This window comes from Oncorhynchus kisutch, linkage group LG2, assembly GCF_002021735.2.
Source record: "Oncorhynchus kisutch isolate 150728-3 linkage group LG2, Okis_V2, whole genome shotgun sequence".
Lineage (NCBI taxonomy): Eukaryota > Metazoa > Chordata > Actinopteri > Salmoniformes > Salmonidae > Oncorhynchus > Oncorhynchus kisutch.
Window position 1 is genome coordinate 50,889,684 of NC_034175.2, and position 22,606 is coordinate 50,912,289.

Sequence of the window (22,606 nt, forward strand, 5' to 3'; positions counted from 1 at the left end):
TCTTGACTTATATTCTATTTTGAGGAAGTGTACTACTGCGTCTCATGCGGGACAAACAGTAGCTGGGGTTCATCCAGTTGACCTGTAGACTGTCTTTTTTTAAAGTAAAAAAAATGTTTTACCCCTTTTTCTCTCCAATTTCATGGTATCCAATTATTTATTAGCTACTATCTTGTCTCATCGCTACAACTCCCATACGGGCTCGGGAGAGACGAAGGTTGAAAGTCATGCGTCCTCCGATACACAACGCAACCAAGCCGCACTGCTTCTTAACACAGCGCCATCCAACCTGGAAGCCAGCCGCACCAATGTGTCAGAGGAAACACCATGCACTTGGCAACCTTGGTTAGCGCGCAGTGCGCCCGGCCCGCCACAGGAGTCACTAGTGCGCGATGAGACAAGGATTTCCCTACCGGCCAAACCCTCCCTAACCCGGACAACGCTAGGCCAATTGTGCGTCGCCCCACGGACCTCCCAGTCGCGGCCGGGAGGGTCTCTGGTGGCACAGCTGGCGCTGCAGTACAGCGCCCTTAACCACTGCGCCACCCGGGAGGCCCTGTAGACTGTAGACTGTCATTATGTAGTTATATAATGGTCAGGGGTCAATGCAGCTCCACAAGGCTTTTAATACACCTTCCTGTTTAGAGTAGAAAAACACATCAACCTCTTCTGGGTCTCTGTGGGATAATCTCAATTGCATACTCCTCCTCGAAACCCATTGGAAGAGAAAGTCAGAGGGGAGGGATCTCTGGCTTTCTCATCCAATGGGTTTTGAGAAGGAGGCAAGGAGAGAAGAGGCAAGGAGTAAGCAATTTAGATTCTCATATTCTCTTGTCTCCCATCTCCTCATCTCTATTTCTCTCTCTTTGTGTATTTTATTTTTCTTTCTCCATCAGTGCTTACTCTCTCTCTCGCTCTCTCTTTTCCTTTCAGTCATTTTGTTCTACTTTAAGCTTCATCACAGCCTCCTATCCCTCTATCTCCTCCCTTCCTTTTCTCTTAAGCCTCAAGAGAGATCTCACTAATAGAATATTGACTCTATAAAGACATGTTGTTTTTTCATCATTAGACATGCCATCAGTGTGAGTAGGAGTCAGCTGCTGATTCTCTGATTCAGTCCATGTGTGGTTTCTGTGAAAGGGATGGCTGTAGCCTATGGCTGCCAGTCTCAGGACAACAGTGTGCTTCTTTCATCTCTGCTGACTGAAGGTAGTTCAGATACAGCCTTCTGGTGCCTGGTGTTATGTTGGTTTGAAATAGCCACCTACTATTCGTTGTCTTACTTGTGCTTGCCTGTGGCAATAAAACCAATATAAAAATATAAAAAAGGTGCCACTCCACTCACCTGGCACTCCAGACATGCTCAATCAAACACTACTTCTGTTTGTACAGATGGCCTGTAATCACTACTGATTGGCCCTGTCAGTGAGACATTATCAGACATTACCCTAATGGCACTGTCAAATTAGTGTCAATACTCTCCCTTTCTAACAGACCCATTTTTCACACACACACACACACACACACACACACACACACACACACACACACACACACACACACACACACACACACACACATACACATACACATACACACACACACAGGCTCGCCTGCCTTCCTGTCCTCAGTGTGCAGTGTGAGATATTTTGGCTGGAGATATGTGTGCAGGAGTACAGTTCAGATCGGCTGAGACAGACAGACAGACGGATGTTATGAACCATGGTGTGTGTGTCCTGGTGCCCCTGATACAGACAGATAAGCTTTGTCACAAATGGCACCCTATTCCCTATTTAGTGCACTACTTTTGACATGGCTCGATAGAGGTCTTGTAAAAAATAGTGCACTATGTACCATTTAGGACGCAGACAGAGTCAGACAGTGTTGAGGGAGTTGAGATGCCAGAACAGAGGGGACCAGGGACACTAAAGTCTCCTCACTCTACTCAACAAGTAGGAAGACTGTAGGAAGAATACTGCTGAAGCAGGCCAGGGCTGAAAAACATCAACTGGACTGCTCTCTCTTGCCCCCCCCCCCCCCCCCCCCATATCTATGTCTTTGCTTATTTTGGTCTCCCTCCCCCCATCTATGTCTTGGCTTATTTTGGTCCCTGTCCGATTTAAGTCATTTGGACAGTAGACACAACTACCATTTATGGGAATGGAGTACTCAAAATGTGGTGACGGGGGATAATATTAGCTTGTACATCAAATCTCACACAGGAATGAATCGTGGAGGGGATTGAAATATGCTACTGTAAGCGTTCTATATTACATTTATTTAAAACTCTCTTCTTTCTCTTCCTATTTCTTCCTCTCTTTTCTCTCTTCTTTTTCTCTCTTCTTTTCTCTCCCTCTCCTTTCCCCCTGTCTCCCTCCCTCTCCAGATAGTGTCCAACGTCCTGATCTTCTCCTGTTCTAACATCGTGGGCGTGTGTACCCACTACCCAGCCGAGGGCTCCCAGAGACAAGCCTTCCAGGAGACCAGGGAGTGCATCCAGGCTCGCCTCCACTCACAGAGGGAGAACCAGCAGCAGGTAAGGCCTGTCATGGGACTGTGGAGGACTTGGCATAGTTATGGCTTTATAAATACATTTAATGTATGTATTCATACTTAATTATACAGTATTACTTGAAATTATAGGAATTAGTTGATATTATGGTAAGTGATAAAGATTGGTATAGTTGGTTTAGTTGCAGCAGATACTTTGATATAATGTTTTCTGAAACACTACACTCACACGCATGACACTTACACTGTCACATGACTCTGAAGGACCTAATAGGAGACAGGAGGTCATAGAGAGCAGGAGGTTCAGATCACCTGTAATGACGTCTGCTTCTAAACTCAGCAAAAAAGAAACGTCCCCTTTTTCAGGACCCTGTCTTTCAAAGATAATTCATAAAAATCCAAATAACTTCTCAGATTTTCTTTGTTAAGGGTTTACACACTGTTTCCCATGCTTGTTCAATGAACCATGAACAATTAATGAACATGAACCTGTGGAACGGTCGTTAAGACGCTTACAGACGGTAGGCAATTAAGGTCACAGTTATGAAACAGGACACGAAAGAGGCCTTTCTACTGACTCTGAAAAACACCAAAAGAAAGATGCCCAGGCTCCCTCCTCATCTGCGTGAACGTGCCTTAGGCATGCTGCAAGGAGGCATGAGGACTGCAGATGTGGCCAGGGCAATAAATTGCAATGTCCGTACTGTGGGACGCCTAAGACAGTGCTACAGGGAGACAGGGTGGACAGCTGATCGTCCTCGCAGTGGCAGACCATGTCTAACAACACCTGCATAGGATCGGTACATCCGAACATCACACCTGCGGGACAGGTACAGGATGGCAACAACAACTTCCCGAGTTACACTAGGAAAGCACAATCCCTCCATCGGTGCTCAGACTATCTGCAATGGGCTGAGAGAGGCTGGAGTGAGGGCTTGTAGGCCTGTTGTAAGGCAAGTCCTCACCAGACATCACTGGCAACAACGTCGCCTTTGGGAAAAAACCCACCTTTGCTGGGCCAGACAGGACTTGCAAAAAGTGCGGTTTTGTCTCAACAGAGGTGATGGTCAGATTCGCATTTATCGTCAAAGGAATGAGCGTTACACCAAGGCCTGTACTCTGGAGTGGGATCGATTTGGAGGTGGAGGGTCCGTTATGGTCTGGGGTGGTGTGTCACAGCATCATCGGACTGAGCATGTTGTCATTGCAGGCAATCTCAACGCTGTGCGTTACAGGGAAGACATCCTCCTCCCTCATGTGGTACCCTTCAGGCAGGCTCATCCTGACATGACCCTCCAGCATGACAATGCCAACAGCCATACTGCTCGTCCTGTGCGTGATTTCCTGCAAGACAGGAATGTCAGTGTTCTGCCAAGGCCAGCAAAGAACCCGGATCTCAATCCCATTGAGCACGTCTGGGATCTGTTGGATCGGAGGGTGAGGGTTAGGGCCATTCCCCCCAGAAATGTCCAGGAACTTGCAGGTGCCTTGGTGGAAGAGTGGGGTATCATCTCACAGCAAGAACTGTCAAATCTGGTGCAGTCCATGAGGAGGAGATGCACTGCAGTACTTAATGCAGCTGGTCGCCACACCAGATACCGACTGTTACTTTAGATTTTGACCCCCCCTTTGTCAGGGACTGTAACGTCTGCCGTTAATTGAAGACCAAGGTGCAGCGTGGTAGGCGTACATTTTCTTTTCATTTTAAATGTTCTACCAAAAACAATAAACAACTCAACGAACGTAAAGCTAGGAGTGCAAACACATGCAACACACATAGACAAGATCCCACAACTGAAGGTGGGAAAAAGGGCTGCCTAAGTATGATCCCCAAAGAGACAACGATAGACAGCTGCCTCTGATTGGGAACCATACTCAGCCAACAAAGAAATATAAACATAGATTTCCCACCCTAGTCACACCCTGACCTACCAAATAGAACATTTAAAGGATCTTTAAGGTCATGGTGTGACAGTACCCCCTCCCACCCCAAGGTACGGACTCCCCTGGCCGCACACCTGAACCTATAGGGGAGGGTCCGGGTGGACATCTACCCTCGGTGGCGGATCTGGTTCGGGACGTAGCCCCCGCTCCCTATGCTGATTCCTCCGCTTCTGTGGAACCGGACCGTAAATCGTTGCCGGAGGAACCGGACCGTGGATCTGAACTGGGAACCACCGCTGGAGGCTCCGGACTGCAGATCGTCGCCGGAGGCTCTGGTCTGGGAACCCCCGCTGGTGGCTCTGGACTGCAGCTCGTTGCTGAAGACTCTGGACTGCGGATCGTCGCTGGAGGCTCTGGACTGCGGATCGTCGCTGGAGGCTCTGTACTGCAGACCCTCGCTGGAGGCTCTGGACTGCGGACCGTCGCTGGAGGCTCTGGACTGCGGACCGTCGCTGGAGACTCCGGACTGCGGACCGTCGCTGGAGACTCCGGACTGCGGACCGTCGCTGGAGACTCCGGACTGGGGACCGTCGTTGGAGACTCCGGACTGGGGACCGTCGTTGGAGGCTCCGGACTGGGGACCGTCGTTGGAGGCCGTGGATCATCAATACAGGCTCTGGGCCATGGATCATCACTGGAGGCTTTGTGCCACCAGTGGATCATCACTGGAGGCTTCATGCCATGGATCATCACTGGATGCTCCAGGCCATGGATCATCACTGGAGGCTTCATGCCATGAATTATCACTAGAGGATCCGGGCCATGAATTATCACTGGAGGCTCCGTGCCATGGAACATCACTACAGGCTCTGGGCCATGGATCATCACTGGAGGCTCCGTGCCATGGAACATCACTACAGGCTCTGGAGGCTTCGAACCATGGATCATCACTGGAGGCTTCGTACGTGGAGCCGGAACAGGTCTCACCGGACTGAGGAGACGTACTGGAAGCCTGGTGTGGGGAGCTGCCACAACGCGTCCTGACTGGATACCCACTTTAGCTCGGTGAGTGTGGAGAGCTGGCACGGGACGCACTGGGCTATGAAGGCGCACTGGAGGCATAGTGCCTAGAGCCGGCGCAGGATATGCTGGGCCGTACAATCACTAGGACCCATTTGTAAATACTTAGGTTACTTCTTCAAAAGTCTTCACACAGTGAGCACAACAGCAGTCTATGTGGGCTAAACGGTGGATAATTTTTCATTGCTTTGGCACAAAATGCATTCAATGACTACATCTTTCAAATGTCATGAATTATTTTCTCACTCAGACACAACCACCACCAAAACCCTATGTACCTACAGGCCAATTTGCACATGTTAACATGCTCTTTTCAAAACTGTTATACTTAAGTTCAAAACCAAACATAACACAAAATTGAATAAGACAGCAGTTTGCTATATTTCTACAGTAATGTATATTAATATTTATCAAATATAAAAAATGAAATACTGTCAAAACAATTAGACCAACCACAGCTGATTCCCATTATAGCTGAACACCTACCCAGGTGTTGGTCTTTCAATTTCATTACCATCTATACAAAAGGGGACATCTTAGGAATAATGCTGTACTGTAATGTGAACATGGACCCAGCCAGAGATAGAGAAGTGGCTGACAGAGGAAGAAGAGTGGCTGGGAGAGGGAGAGGAGTATATATGATGGTGGAAGAAGACTGAGAGGAAGATCAAGAGCTGTTGTCTCAGATGAAATTAGGGCAACTATAATTGATCATGTAATAAATCATGGTCTACCAATGAGCGAGGCTGGTCTGAGAGTGCAGCCAAATCTGCAACGCTCCACAATGGCATCCATTGTGAGAAATTTCCGGCAAAACGACAGGTGAGATGTGCATTATTCTGCAAGGGCATCTGACTGAACTGCACATTACAGAAGTAAATTGAGCAAAGCCTCCAAGCCCACTTGTGTGTAATTGTTTTTGTATTTCTGCTTAGGACCCAATGGTTACCTCCCACATGCGGGAGAGGTAGGATTTTCACTGCTGTGCAGGTAACTGCAATAGTTTATATGGTCATCAGAAACAATGGCATAAAACTCACAGAGATTTGAGACAGAGTGTTGGCAGACAACATTACTTTTGGAAATATTCACAATGTAAGCATAACAACTATTTCTAGAGTCCTGAAACAACATCAAGTCAGGATGAAACAGTTGTACACTGTCCCCTTTGAGAGGAAGCCTGAACGAGTCAAGCAACTCAGGAACCAATATGTCCAGGTAAGATGACTATAAAATACAGAACTGGTTTTGAAGAAAACCAAACAGGGCAGAGGCACACACGTAATAGCCTAACTCTTATGTTTCCTTGTGGATTTAATTTAGAGAGTCATGGAGATTGAAGCCAGGCAAACACCCCACATATTCATCTTTGTGGATGAGGCTGGTTTCAACTTGGCCAAAACACGGCGGCGAGGTAGGAATGTGATTCGGAAAAGAGGCACAGTGGATGTCCCGGAACAGAGGGGACAACATCACAATGTGTTCAGCAATATCCTCTGATGGATTGCTGTTACACAAACCGCTAATTGGGCCATACAACACCGAGCATCTCATTTCATTCCTGCATGACCTCTATGGAAGGGTTGTGCCAGGTGAGGAAAGGGTTGCAGTGGGGGCGAAATCGGCGAACGTTTGTGATTGTATGGGACAATGTGGCATTTCACCATTCCCATGCAGTCAGAGTGGTTTGCAACCCATCCCAGGATGGTGTCACTTTTCCTCCCACCTTACTCTCCATTCCTCAACCCCATAGAGGAATTATTTAACCTCATGGAGGTGGAAGGTTTATGACCACCATCCACATGATCAAATGTCGCAATGAATGCTGGATGCCTGGACATATCTGCAGAAGCTTGCCAGGGATGGACCAGGCATGCCTAAAGATTCTTTCCTAGGTGTATTGCCCAAGATGACATAAGATGTGATGTGAATGAGAACCTGTGGCCAAATGCAGATGACAGGGTTGATTAGTATTGCTACTGTATCTGTATCGGTAGATGGTGTATATACAAATTATTGTATTTTGGAATCACTCAATGCCAAAAAATGACATAAACCATTGAAGCATATTGCATCATGTCTGATTCATTCGTGTAACATATACTGCAGTGAATTCTAAACAGTAGAGAGGTGTCATTCTTGTTTTGTAAAGACATTTTACTAAAGAAAACATTGTGTAATGCTACCTGTTGTTAGTGTTTTTTAGGTCATTGTTTTATGAGTGACAAAGTGTGCTTGTTGGGTGACAACCTTTGCTAGTGTTATGGAAGAATGATTTGATTTTAGACATGTATGAAGTGTTTTGGTAGTTTTAGTGCATTTAGGATGTGAAATTAACTGCTGTGCCAAGCTGAAAGTTAGTAAGGAGAACTGTGTGAAGCTTTTTGAAAAAGTGACCTAACTATTGACCTAACTAATGGGTCCTAGCGATTGTAAAAAGAAATACCTGTAAAACTGCAATCCATGGGGCTGAACCTGCCACGTCCGTTTGCGATAACACAACAAAGACGTTACTTCAAACAACGAAAACGGTTTATTTTCCCCTCTATCACTGCACGTGCGATAGAGCAGCAATGTATGTACTACGATTTTAACCAAATCAAATTTTATTGGTCACATACACATATTTTGCAGATGTTATTGCGGGTGTAGTGATATGCTTGTGTTCCTAGCTCCAACAGTGCAGTAGTATCTAACAATTCACAACAATACACAGAAATCTAAATGTAAAATAATGGAATTAAGAAATATATAAATATTTGATTGAGAAATGTCAGAGTGGCATTGACAAAAATACAGTAGAATAGAATACAGTATATACATATGAGATGAGTAAAGCAGTATGTAAACATTATTTAAACATTATTTAAGTGACTAGTGTTCTATTATTAAAGTGGCCAGTGATTGTCTATAAGGCAGCAGCCTCTAAGGTGCAGGGTTGCGTAACCGGGTGGAAGCCCAGCTTTGATGCACCTGTACTGACCTCGCCTTCTGGATGATAGTGGGGTGAATAGGCCATGGCTTGGGTGTTTGATTATCTTTTTTGCCTTCCTGTGACATCGGGTGCTGTAGGTATCCTGGAGAGCAGATAGTTTTCCCCTGGTGATGCGTTGAGAAGACTGCACCACCTTCTGGAGAGGGCGGTGCAGTTGCCATAGCAGGCGGTTATACAGCCCGACAGGATGCTCTCAATTGTGCATCTGTAAAAGTTTGTGAGGGTTTTAGGGGCCAAGCCAAATATCTTCAGCCTCCTGAGGTTGAAGATGCGCTGTTGCGCCTTTTTCACCACACTGTCTGTGTGGGTGGACCCTTTCAGATCGTCAGTGATGTGTATGCCGAGGAACTTGAATCCATGTATAGACCTTACCATCAAATGCTTACTTACAAGCCATTAACCAACAATGCAGTTTTGAGAAGAAAAATATATATATTTGACTAAATAAAGAGAGAGAGATACAGAGAGATATACAGAGATAGTTCAAAAGAGATAGAGAAACTCTTAGCTAACAGCTAATTCGCTAGAATTGACAAGAAGTTAAAGAAGTGGGTTTGTGTGTTGTTGTTGGCCTATCCTAGCCCCTCGGTAACACCCGTCCACCTACACCTGCTGCTGTGGTGTAAACAGAATAGGAGCTTCGTCCCAAATTACACCCTGTTCCCTATATAGTGAACTAATGTGGACCAGAGCCCTGGTAAAAATGTGTGCACTATATAGGAAAATAGGGTTCCATTTTGGACGCAGCCAAGGAGATGGCATCAAGGGCTGGCCCACACTTGTCAACCAGTGATAACATCTCTCAGCAGGCAGGGATACTGTGCCGTGGGCGTCATCGCAATAGAGGGATGGAAAGATAGATGCAAGCAGCCGTCTGTTCTAGTCCTAAACTACCCAGGTCTTCCCCAGTTGGAATGACCAAAATCAAGACCTCTCCATTTCTCTGTCTCACTGTCTGTCTCGTGTAATGACTCCTATCAACTAAAACTCTGGTTTGTCCGTTTTCTCTCTACTTTCTCCCCTGCCTCTCTGTCTCTCTCTCTCTCTCTCTCTCTCTCTGGGATCTCTCATTCTCTCTTTCTCCCTGGGTGTCTTCCCTCACTCTCTCTCCCCCTTCTCTCTCTCATCATCCTTCTCTCTCTCTACTTTCTACCTTCCTCCCCATCTCTTGCTCTCTCTCTCTCATTCCTCTATCTCTGCAGGAGCGTCTCCTGCTCTCCGTGCTTCCCCGTCATGTTGCCATGGAGATGAAAGCTGATATTAACGCTAAGCAGGAAGACATGATGTTTCACAAGATCTACATCCAGAAGCACGACAACGTCAGGTACCGGTCACCAATGCCATGGGAGAGTGGGGACACATGCAGTCAATGCCATGCTCCAAAGCTATGTCCAGGTCATTCTCTTAATCAATTAACCATGCTACTTTACTCAGCATTACCTAGCCTCTGAGGATTATTACCATGTTGATAGTATGTGTTTAACCTATAGTGGTAGTGGAGAGTATTACTAATCATCCAATAGCATTGAATATGTGATGTATTCTAGAGAATCAGAGTAGACACCATCTTGTTGATTATGGAACGAATGCACTAGGCCTACATGAGAGAGAGAGAGGTTTTCTCTGTGGCTGTCTGGCTTGTGGACACCAAGAAGACTCATAACGTCATGCTGTGTGTTGTGTTCTCAGAACCATGCCTGGTAGGCTTCTAGCTCTTGCAGACCAGACCCAAACACACATAAGAGGTGCTATTGTAGCTTTGAAGAGTCTCTTTGAACCACATGGGTAGAGTCGGAGGTCATGTATCTTTCACTCTTTTCTAAAACAAAACAGTCTTTTCATTGTCTGTGTGTATGTGATCATTATCAGTTTGTTGCCATGTTAGAGCAGAGAGAGTTGAACCTTAAAGTTAGAGAGGGTTTAGCTCAGAGGCCTGGCAGTTCCTAGAATATCTACCGCTATGGAAGGAAGGTTCAGTCACAATGCATGTGATGCCTGCTGTTTTTGAGAAGAATGAAAGATCGAGAAAACACACTCACGGACACAGGCACACAGATAATCCCATATAGCACTAACATTTATCTCTAAAAGTCACTCTAGATAAGCTAGCCACACTGTAGAAAACACTATCGATGACAATTGGTTATGATAACGATGGCAATGCGGATGATGAAGATGCTGTGCGACAAAGAAGTATGTATATTTTCTGTTTGTGGTGATTCTGTCCGGCGACTGATCTCAACTGGCCCTGCACGAGGCTGCTTGAAAAAGCGTTGCCCCTGTTTTTAACTGACTCACTGGGGGTCTAGGATTACTGGCCGCTAGGCTAAGCTAAGCCTGGCTGACTGTGCGGCTAATACCCTGCTAAAGAGAGGGAGGCCTGGAGTAGCAAGCCGATAACAGTGCCCGGCCACCCTCTGTAATTGGGCAGCAGACAGACAACAGGAAAAGAGAGTTGACAGCTCCTGGCAGGGATAGAGAGAGAAAGAGAGAGAAAGAGAGAGGACGCTTGGCTGTGGAGAGAGAGAAAGGATAGAAGACTGGGGCTGCTGTGTCTAACATTACTACATTACTAGTGCATGTAGCAGTCAAATCCTTGCTTCCTCTCTCATAAGCATCAAGGACCTCTCTTTCAATGGGCTTTGAGAGGAATTGAGGTTACAAGGATGGAGAAAGCAATAATTATTTGACAGCTAGTAACGTTTTCAGACACGGGTTTCCGGGTTTCAGTGTTTCTTTGTTTGCTCCAGTTAGATGGGGGAGATATAGTGGAGGATGTACTGTATATAGCCTAGCATGTGAGATGGGGTTGCTGAGAGAGCAGATAGCATCTTGTCCTGCAGCATGTCATGTCCCTGGCTGCTCCTCCCAGCTCTGACTGCTCTGCTCCTCCCGGGCCCTGCTCAGCTCAGCCCACTCTGCTGTTAGTCAGGAGGCCTCCCTTTTGCTTTTCTGCCTCCTCCTCCACCTTCCTCCTCCTCCTCGAACAAAAGCCCCATGGCTTTCAGCAATTAGGCCGAAATGTCCCGACTACAAGCGTGTTATGCAAGTTAGCAGCAGTGGGGTGTAGGGATGTTTGTCGAGAGGTTTTGAAGCTCATCTCAGTGAAGTGGGGTATTGATATGTCTACTAGAAGACAACACAGCTGTGTTTTTTTGCCAGTTTAAAGTTTCAAAGTTTATTTGCCATGTGCACAGGATACAACAGGTGTAAAACAGTATAGTGACATTCTTATCTTGAGAGGTCTTTCCCAACAACGCAGTGATAATAATAATTTATACAATGTTTGGATCTAATCCTGAATGCTGATTGGTTAAAAACGCATTCCAACCGGTGTCCATTCCACAAGTTACCTCCGGCAAAATCTATGCCGTTAAAATGCTTATTACTCTGTTCCATCTGACTGCGCAATCCACTGTCTCTTCAGCCCAGCCTGGCAAGTTATGAACTTGATCTCCACTATAAAAAGCATCTAGACATCTCACATTTCTTTTAGACTAACATTTAGTTTTCAACAGCGGAGATTTATATAAATATTGCTGTCTGTCTCTCCAACATTTGCAACATTGTTTCTGTGTTCTAATTTGATCTCCAGCTGTCCCATAGTAATGAATGTGTAGGGGTCGGGAGTCGGGATGAGACAGACAGGATATATACAAAGAAATGTAAATTGAAAAAAGTTTAAAAGAAACTAAGTGTAGCTAGTTTGCAGTTTTTCCAGCTTCAGTTTCAAGTGATTGTGTTAACTGTGATGTTGGCTAAAAGTTTGGATACACCTACTCATTCCAGGTTTCTTCTTTATTTTTACTATTTTCTCCATAGTAGAATAATAGTGAAGACATGAAAACTATGAAATAACACATGGAATCATGTAGTAACCAAAAATGTGTTGAACAAATCAAAATATATTTTATATTTGAGATTCTTCAAAATAGCCACCCTTTGCCTTGATGACAGCTTTGCACACTCTTGACATTCTCCCAACCAGTTTCACCTGGAATGCTTTTCCAACAGTCTTGGAGGAGTTTGCTGAGCACTTGTTGGCTGCTTTTCCTTCACTCTGTGGTCCAACTCATTTCAAACCATCTCAATTGGGTTAAGGTCAGGTGATTGTGGAGGCCAGGTCATCTGATGCAGCACTCCATCACTCTCCTTCTTGATCAAATAGCCCTTACAGGCCCTTGAATAAGTAGGCGTGTCCGAGCCATAGTCAATGAACAGCATTCTCACGTAGGTATTCCTCTTGTCCAGGTGGGAGAGGGCAGTGGGGAGCATCATATGTAGATCTCTTGGGGCGGTATGCAAATTGGAGTGGGGTGTCTGGGATGATGGAGGTGATGTGTGCCATGACAAGCCTTTTCATGCCTACAGATGTTAATGCTTCAGGGCAATAGTCATTGTGGCAGGTAGCCTTAGAGTTATTGGGAACAGGTGCCTTCTCTGAGAACGCGCCCTGGAATAACGTCCGGCCCCGAGGCCTTGCGAGTGTTGACCAGATTAAAATCCTTACTCACGTTGGCCTTGGAGAGCGAGACCACCCAGTCCTCTGGGATGGCGGGGGCCCTCGTGCACGGCTCAGTGTTGTTTTTTGTTTTTGTCAAAAAGTGCATAAAATGCATTGAGTTCGTCTTTATTTAACCTTTATTTAACCAGGTAGGCTAGTTTAGAACAAGTTCTCATTTACAACTGCGACCTGGCCAAGATAAAGCACAGCAGTTCGACACATACAACAACACAGAGTTACACATGGAATAAACAAACATACAGTAAATAGTAGAAAAAAGAAAAATGTATATACAGTGAGTGCAAATGAGGTAAGATAAGGAGGTAAGGCAATAAATAGGCCATGGTGGTGAAGTAATTACAATATAGCAATTAGACACTGGAATGGTAGATGTGCAGAAGATGAATGTGCAAATAGAGATACTGGGGTGCAAAGGAGCAAGATAAATAACTAAATACAGTATGAGGATGAGGTAGTTGGATGGGCTGTTTACAGATGGGCTATGTACAGGTGCAGTGATCTGTGAGCTGCTCTGACAGCTGGTGCTTAAAGCTAGTGAGGTCTCCAGCTTCAGTGATTTTTGTAGTTCGTTTCAGTCATTGGCAGCAGAGAACTGTCAGTGAGATATATCTGCTGAAGCACGTGCTATGGGTGGGTGTTGCTATGGCTACCATTGAGCTGAGATAAGGCAGGGCTTTACCTAGTAGAGACTTGTAGATGACCTGGAGCCAGTGGGTTTGGCGACGAGTATGAAGCGAGGGCCAGCTAACGAGAGCGTACACGTCGCAGTGTTGGGTGATATATGGGGCTTTGGTGACAAAACGGATGGCACTGTGATAGACTGCATCCAATTTGTTGAGTAGAGTGTTGGAGGCTATTTTATAAATGACATCGCCGAAGTCGAGGATCGGTAGGATGGTCAGTTTTACGAGGGTATGTTTTGCAGCATGAACAAAGGATGCTTTGTTGCAAAATAGGAAGCCGATTCTAGATTTAATTATGGATTTGAGATGCTTAATGTGAGTCTGGAAGGAGAGTTTACAGTCTAGCCAGACACCAGACACCCACATATTCTAAGTCAGAACCGTTCAGAGTAGTGATGCTGGATGGGCGGGCAGGTGCGGCAGTGATCGGTTGAAGAGCATGCATTTAGTTTTACTTGCATTTAAGAGCAGTTGGAGGCCACGGAAGGAGAGTTGTATGGCATTGAAGCTCATCTGGAGGTTAGTTAACACAGTGTCCAAAGAAGGGCCAGATGTATCCAGAATGGTGTTGTTTGTGTAGAGGTGGATCAGAGAATCACCAGCAGCAAGAGCGACATCATTGATGTATACAGAGAAGAGTCGGCCTGAGAATTGAACCCTGTGGCACCCCCATGGAGACTGCAAGAGGTCCGGACAACAGGCCTTCCGATTTGACACACTGAACTCTATCAGAGAAGTAGTTGGTGAACCAGGCGAGGCAATCATTTGAGAAACCAAGGCTGTTGAGTCTGCCAATAAGAATGTGGTGATTGACAGAGTTGAAAACCTTGGCCAGGTCGATGAATACGTCTGCACAGTAATGTCTCTTATTGATGGCGTTTATGATATCGTTTAGGACCTTGAGCGTGGCTGAGGTGCACCCATGACCAGCTCTGAAACCAGATTGCATAGTGGAGAAGGTACGGTGGGATTCAAAATGGTCGGTAATCTGTTTGTTGACTTGGCTTTCAAAGACCTTAGAAAGGCAGGGTAGGATAGATATAGGTCTGAAGCAGTTTGGGTCTAGAGTGTCTCCCCCTTTGAAGAGGGGGATGACCGCGGTAGCGTTTCAATCTTTGGGAATCTCAGACGATACGAAAGAGAGGTTGAACAAGCTAGTAATAGGGGTTGCAACAATTTCGGATTGATTTGTAGGGGTCCAGGTTTTGCAGTTCTTTAAGAAGATCAGCTATCTGGATGTGAGTGAAGGAGAAGGAGAAATGGGGGAGGCTTGGGCGAGTTGGTGTGGGGAGTGCAGGGCTGTTGACTGGGGTAGGGATATCCAGGTGGAAAGCATGGCCAGCCGTAGAAAAATGCTTATTGAAATTCTCAATTATAGTGGATTTATCAGTGGTGACAGTGTTTCCTAGCCTCAGTGCAGTGGGCAGCTGGGAGGAGGTGCTCTTATTCTCCATGGACTTTACAGTGTCCCAGAACTTTTTTGAGTTTGTGCTACAGGATGCAAATTTCTGTTTGAAAAAGCTAGCCTTGGCTTTCCTAACTGCCTATGTATATTTGTTCCTAACTTCCCTGAAAAGTTGCATATCACGGGGGCTATTCGATGCTAATGCAGAACGCCACAGGATGTTTTTGTGCTGGTCAAGGGCAGTCAGGTCTGGAGAGAACCACGGGCTATATCTGTTCCTGGTTCTAAGTTTTTTGAAAGGGGCATTTTTATTTAAGATGGTGAGGAAGGCACTTTTAAAGAATGACCAGGCATCCTCTACTGACGGGATGAGGTCAATATCCTTCCAGGATACCCGGGCCAGGTCAATTAGGAAGTCCTGCTCGCTGAAGTGTTTTAGGGAGCATTTGATAGTAATGAGAGTAGGTTATTTGACCGCAGACCCGTTACGATGCAGGCAATGAGGCAGTGATCGCTGAGATCTTGGTTGAAAACAGCAGAGGTATATTTAGAGGGCAACTTGGTTAGGATGATATCTATGAAGGTGCCTGTGTTTACGGATTTGGGGTTGTACCTGGTGGGTTCATTGATAATTTGTGAGAGATTGAGGGCATCAAGCTTAGATTGTAGGATGGCCGGGGTGTTAAGCATGTCCCAGTTTAGGTCACCTAGCAGCACGAGCTCTGAAGATAGATGGGGGGCAATCAGTTCACATATGGTGTCCAGGGCACAGCTGGGCTATAGCAAGCGGCAATGCTGGTCTATAGCAAGCGGCAATGGTGAGAGACCTGTTTATGTAAATGTGACTTTTTAAAAGTAGAAGCTCGAATTGTTTGGGTACAGACCTGGATAGTAAGACAGAACTCTGCAGGCTATCTCTGCAGTAGATTGCAACACCGCCCCCTTTGGCGGTTCTATCTTGTCTGAAAATGTTATAGTTAGGGAAGGAAATTTCAGGGTTTTTGGTGGTCTTCCTGAGCCAGGATTCAGACACGGCTAGGACATCTGGGTTGACAGAGTGTGCTAGGGCAGTGAATAAAACAAACTTAGGGAGGAGGCTTCTAATGTTAACATGCATGAAACCAAGGCTTTTACGGTTACAGAAGTCAACAAATGATAGCGCCTGGGAATGGGAGTGGAGCTAGGCACTGTAGGGCCTGGATTAACTTCCACATCACCAGAAGAACAGAGGAGGAGTAGGATAAGGGTACGGCTAAAGGCTAAAATAACTGGTCGTCTAGTACGTTCAGAACAGAGAGTAAAAGGAGCGGATTCCTGGGCACGGTAGAATAGATTCAAGGCATAATGTACAGACAAAAGTATGGTAGGATGTGGATACAGTGAGGGTAAACCTATGCAGAGAGTGACGATGAAAGAGATATTGTCCCTAGAAATATCATTTAAACCAGGTGATGTCACCGCATGTGTGGTAGGTGGAACTAAAGTGTTAAATAATACGTATTGAGCAGGGCTAGAAGCTCTACAGTAAATTAAGGCAATAAATACTGACCAAAACAGCAACGGACAAGGCATATTGACGTTAGCGAGAGGCATGCGTAGCCAAGTGATCATAGAAGTCCAGTGAGTGGCTTCAGGCAGCTTGTGGGCCGGGGGTTAGCAAGCTAACAGAAGGGCCTTGGAGGGATGTCGCAACGGAAGAAAGTCTGTTGTGGCCCCCTCGTGCTGTTTTGTCGGCAGACGGATCATCTGGGCTTCGTGTGGTAAATCAGGCCAATTGGCAGAATAGGTATAGTGGCCAGAGCATTTGTCCAGTGGGCCTCTTAAGCTCACAGTCCAATGTGCTCTGGACAGCTAGCAGGCCACGCCTAGCATGCTAGTGGATGGGATTTCAGGGGACGAAGTGACGGCGGTGACAGTTGAGAAAAACCCCATTGGGCGAATCACGTCGGTGGTCCAGTTGTGATGACTCGGCGGGGGTCCAAGCCAGTTGGCAAAAAGAGATATTGTAGCCCAAGTAGTGGCTGATGGTCCTCTTTGACTAACTGGGAGATGGGCCTAGCAAGGCTAGCTCCAGGCTAATTGGTTCTTGCTTCAGGACAGTGACGTTAGCCAGGAGTGGCCACTCAAGTAGCAGCTAGCTAGCTGCGATGATCCAGGTGAAAAAAAGTAGAGAGGTCGAGAGGCATTGTTGGATAGATCACTTCCAGGTCTACCTTTGTAATCCGTAATGGACTGTAGCCCCTGCCACATCCGTCAAGCATCGGAGCCGGTGTAATAAGATTCCACCTTATTCCTATATGTGACCGACAACTTGATTCCATCTTATTTAGCAAAAATTTGAAATTGTGTTTTTTTTACATTGGATAAACGTAGACTCAGAGCTAGAAAATAGTATTTCATACACTACAGTTGAGGGACAATGGGAAAGTAATTCTGCTTTGAAAGTTGATAAACTTGTAACTCCACTTTTGAGAAAATGGCTCTTGAATGTTTTAGTACACCTATTGGAGAGCTCTTTGTCTACACCCATTCAGCATTTTTCACACCCTCTTAAGCCTTAGCCCCCCTCCTCTATAAGGATTCACATGAGGCCATGTGCTAAACAGTGAGTACCGTAGTGTACAACCAAAGATTTCAAGACTAAAAGCTGGTTTATATTACGTCTATCGACATGTCTGTATACAGTTGTCGCAGTGACATCATTAACATTCTATTGTCGTCCAACATCAAACTTGTCGAAATAACAAACAACGAAATAAAAGCAGGCCATTCTACCGGAGAATTTTAAGAACTTGGACTCTGTGTCGTTGGCCTAACATTATATCCTAATTTGACTTTGGTTCAGGTCATGTTGATCTTCACATTACCGTTTCTGGTAAACACAATATATCAAATAAAATCAAAGTTTATTTGTTGCATGCATAGGCTACGGAAGTTGTAAACGGTACAGTGAAATGGTTACTTGCATAGTGGAGTGTTCTGTTTAGAAATGTAGCTGGTTAGCTAAACAATGAACCATAATACCAACTCTTAACATTACTACACTGCATTAATCTACAGGTAGCTAAAGCTAACAAACTAGCTAGGTTCAATATTAACTAGCTAGCTAACATTAGGCTACAACTAACAATGCAAATGGCTCTGAGATATGAATATCATTACTACACAAATCATACACGTAATGTTAGTTGCCCTTAGTTTGAAGATGTAATCCGGAGACAGATGTTTTTTGCAACAGCCTTCTGTGTTCTCTTTTCGATTCCATCCGCATTTGCAATCAAACGCCTGAATTTTCTCTATTTCTTTAGCTATCATACTCTGCTTCGGCTGGGCATTCCACTGATTTCAAAACTCGGTCCTCCGGAAAGTGGAGAGCCTTAGCAACATTTGTGCAGTTCTTTGTGATATCTTTCAAAAAAATCTGATTTAGAAAGGATTACCTACATATACTAGACAGCTCATGTTATAGACAGAAGCTTGCTACATGGCAGACCAATCTGAACTCATCTCTCCAGCCCATCAATTATCTTAGCCAATCATGGTTAGCGGGAAGGTTCCTGTCTTTTTCTGTGGCTAAACCAACTAGGCTCGTAATTTAACAATTTGATTTGTATTTACAGATGGCATACAAGTATGTAATTAAGGCCCATGAAATTTCACGTTCCAGAAGACATTTCTGCCCCAAAAACGCATTTTGATAAAAAATTACGTTTTATGTTCAAATGTGAAGTAGTGAAGCATGACGTATGTCTAGTTTCATGAAACAAGTCACATATTGTCCTTTTGCCTGTTTCGTGGCTCTGCAGAGGTCACAGCGAGACTACTTATACACATTCGTGTATTCAGATTTGGGGTCGGCTGTGAAAGCCCTGAGTGCAATAGCTCTGCCCTTTAGCTTAGTGTGTACCTCTGTGTTAATCCAGAGCTTTTGATTGGGGAAAGCAGCAAAAGCTCAGTGTGGGGACTACGTCGGCGATGCATTTTCTGATGAAGCCCGAGACGGAGGTGGTTAGCTTGTTGATGCTATTGCCGGAGTCCCGAAACATATTCCAGTCAGCTCTAGCAAAGCAGTCCTGCAACATAGCCAACGATTCTGAAAACCATTTCTCTAAGGAGCGCGTCAGTTACTTCCTGTTTGAGCTTCTGTTTATAAAGAGGAAGCAGGAGTATAGAGACATGATCTGATTTGTCAAAGGGGGGAAGAGGGAGGGCCTTGTATGGTTGCTTGTGGGTTGAATAATAGTGGTCTAGGACTTTATCGTCCCTAGTGACGAAGGAGACGTATTGACAGAAGTTGGGCATTTTGCGGTTTGTGCCATTGTCCCAACTGAGGACAGATACATTTTGCATTAGGACATGGCCTTTGGCTGACATTTTTTATTACGATATTCATATATTGAACTCAATTCATGAACTGAACTCTGAGTTCTGTCGCTCTCACTCTGTTGTCTCTCATGCAAACTCTCCACTCCATCCCTGTGTGGTACAGTAAGGAGAGACAAGTCCATGCTGCTGCAGCTCTGCATGTGTCTGTGTGTCTGCCAGGTGCTTGGCTGCAGGCTGCAGTGCAGTTGTGCTGTAGTCCACAGTAGCATCCAGCCTAGTCTTTTAGTACCTTACATGACATAATATCCCATACAGGAGCTGTTAGTCTATATCCGTGCTGTTCTAACTAGTACTGACACACTCTCTTTGTTCAGCACAGCACAGCACTAAAGCAAACAGCACAGGATATACTGCTGAGCTATGTCCTTCACTTCTCACTTCCCCTCTGCTCCTCTCCCTATGGACATTCCTTTGAGGACATTCTACCTCCTCCCCCCTCCCCCACCAACAGACATTTACAGTGCCTTCAGAAAGTATTCATACCCCTTGACTTATTCCACATTTTGTTGTGTTACAGCCTGAATTCAATTTTAAAAAATCTCACCCATCTACACACAATACCCCTTAATGACAAAGTGAAAACATGATTTTGGAAATGTTTTAGATTTGGTCTTGTGTTTTAGGTTATTGTCCTGCTGAAAGGTGAATTCATTTCCCAGTCTCTGGTGGAAAGCAGACAAACAGGTTTTGCACATTTTCTGCAGTATTACTTTAGTGCATAGTTGCAAACAGGATGCATGTTTTGGAATATTTTTTATTCTGTACAGGCTTCCTTCTCACTCTGTCAATTAGGTTAGTATTGTGGAGTAACTACAATGTTTTTGATCCTAGAGCTGTTCCTGTGACCGCATTATCGCCATACCAGCGATCACGGGTCATGAAGGCAGTCAAATTCCACGTGACCATTTAGTAACAGTAATTAGGCTTCTCCAAGCTCTGATGCTGCTGATGGTCATTAGTAGCCTACCAAACTTGCTAACTGCCTGGTACTCAGCACTCTATTGTCCCTCTAATCACTCTGACATCAATGCAAATGTAATCGCAAATGTGATCAATCACTTCATGAGAGTCCATGATCTCATGTTGCGCAATATTTCTATAGGCTATGCAATTGCGTGAGAAATCAAAGTTTTGGTGGACTCTATTAAAAAGAGGAGGATCCCATCAGCTTTCTATAGGCTAGGCCTACTATTTATCAACTTTCCTAATGTTAAGCGTATTGCTTCGCTTTACAACAGGAGTATATCCTACCTGGTTGGCATGAAAATGAACCACTGGAAAAGCATCCTCCATTCGCTATTTATGTGCATAGATGACATGTATTTTTTCCCGTTGCCCGTTTCGAGACAGGTGCATGATAATGGTCCATTCTAAATCAAAACAAATTTCACACATATATTATCTAGTATATGTAAAGACGAGATTAAATCAAGAATAGTCTGATGGGTGACAATATAAGCCTAACACTTGTGAATGATGCCCAGCATAAGAAACTGCCTTTTCTCGCGACTTTTTCGAATCATAGTCACACACCTCATATAGCCTAGCCCATAGGCTTATATGTTTTTATAAGGTTTGTATCACAACTAAAGTTGTCAAATAGCTTCATAAAATTAAGCACATGAATCTGCTTTAGGAGGGGTTTAGAGTCTCAAGTTGGGAGAAGATCATTTTCACCATAAAAATACACCTTTATAATAAAAGCATTACATGCATAATCGCATTTGCGGTCACTTTTGATAATGGTGTTTTCCCCATAATGGAACATTCGCGCTTATAGCTAAATGTTCTGTTCTTTTGCGTCAGCCACATTGCGTAAAAAAAACATTTTGTTTTTAATGCAAGTGGTTGTATTCATTTTAGATCTATCGCACCCCACAACTGTCCCAGACTATGTTTGGAATATCTATTTCTTGCACAGAATAGAATAGGTTGACTTTTGTACTATGGGGGATAGTAGATTGACATAGGCTAGTGCTTTTGCTGTTCGTTAGGCCTACTCATCTTGTTGCCTGACAAAAAGTAAATGTGGACAGTTCTTCCAATATCTTCAACATGCACCTTGGAATTGGATAAGGACGTGCGCATTTGCGTCCCTGATGTGTCTGTCTTCACTTGTAGCCCGTGAGAAAGACCCGATCATGTGATGATTGCGCAGCACTCCGGGGCGCAAAAGGCATACATTTTTATTGGGTGCATTACGGCCACAAAGGGGATGATACCGTGAAATTTGAGGCATTATTAAGTGCTTGTTAAATTGTGAATGAGAGACTATTGTAGTGTGTACAGTCTGCGTAAAAAACAAAGCAGAGCTCATGCCTTTCAAGCAACTTTTTTCAAATCATCATTAGAGTCTCATCATGCAGCCTTACAATGTATTAAAAATCAAAACATATAGCCGAACATTTGTGGAACAACTAAAGTTACATTAAATAACTCTAAATTGAGTATATAGGAGTACATATTTCTTTGTTAACCTCTCAACACAGAATAGCATGTGCGCACTCCCTCAAATCTTTTGGAGAAAATATTTATATTTTATAATTGTATTCTTCATACAATAAAGTAATATAAAATAATACCACAGAATTATAAGCAAATCTTGTCTGCTAAATTAAGTAGTGTAGCCAACAGCCATTTGGCATAGCCACATCAGAAACTAACATAAGGACAACTCTCAGTATGCTATTCTTTTCATCTGAAATAGAATACATTTTCTTCATGTCATGCTTTTTTAGATCTGTCTAAAGTAAATAAGGGATTTATTGTGAAGGTGTAGGCTATATTATATGGATTTATAATACTTTTGAAAATGTAGATGTTCCAAAAGTCTGCATGTGTGGAAGCCAGGAGATGCTAAATGTGTTTATGTTAATTAACGGTGAATTACCCATGAGACTGCAAGGTATTTGCTTGACAATCAACAGCTGAAGAAATGTCATGACCGCCACAGCACTAGTTGATCCATCCTCAGTTTCTCTGGTGGCAAGTGGTGTACTAGTGTACATTAGAACATAGCCCTGGTCGCTCTTGGGGTTGGGTTAAATGCGGAAGGCACATTTCAGTTGAAGGAATTCAGTTGTACAACTGACTAGGTATCGCCCTTTCCCCTTTCCCCCTTTCTTCCCAGCTGATGT

The 22,606-nt window shown here is 44.6% G+C and overlaps 1 protein-coding gene across 2 annotated transcripts in view; it reads left to right on the forward strand.

Annotated features, from left to right (window-relative positions):
• Positions 1–22,606, forward strand: part of LOC109868074 (adenylate cyclase type 5) — a 149,299-nt gene that overhangs the window by 66,770 nt on the left and 59,923 nt on the right. For both annotated transcript variants that reach the window (XM_031797123.1, XM_031797132.1), the window contains exons 2-3: positions 2,387–2,536; positions 9,673–9,794. In XM_031797123.1, coding sequence (XP_031652983.1) covers positions 2,387–2,536; positions 9,673–9,794 — 272 coding nt within the window. The remainder of the gene's footprint in view (positions 1–2,386; positions 2,537–9,672; positions 9,795–22,606) is intronic.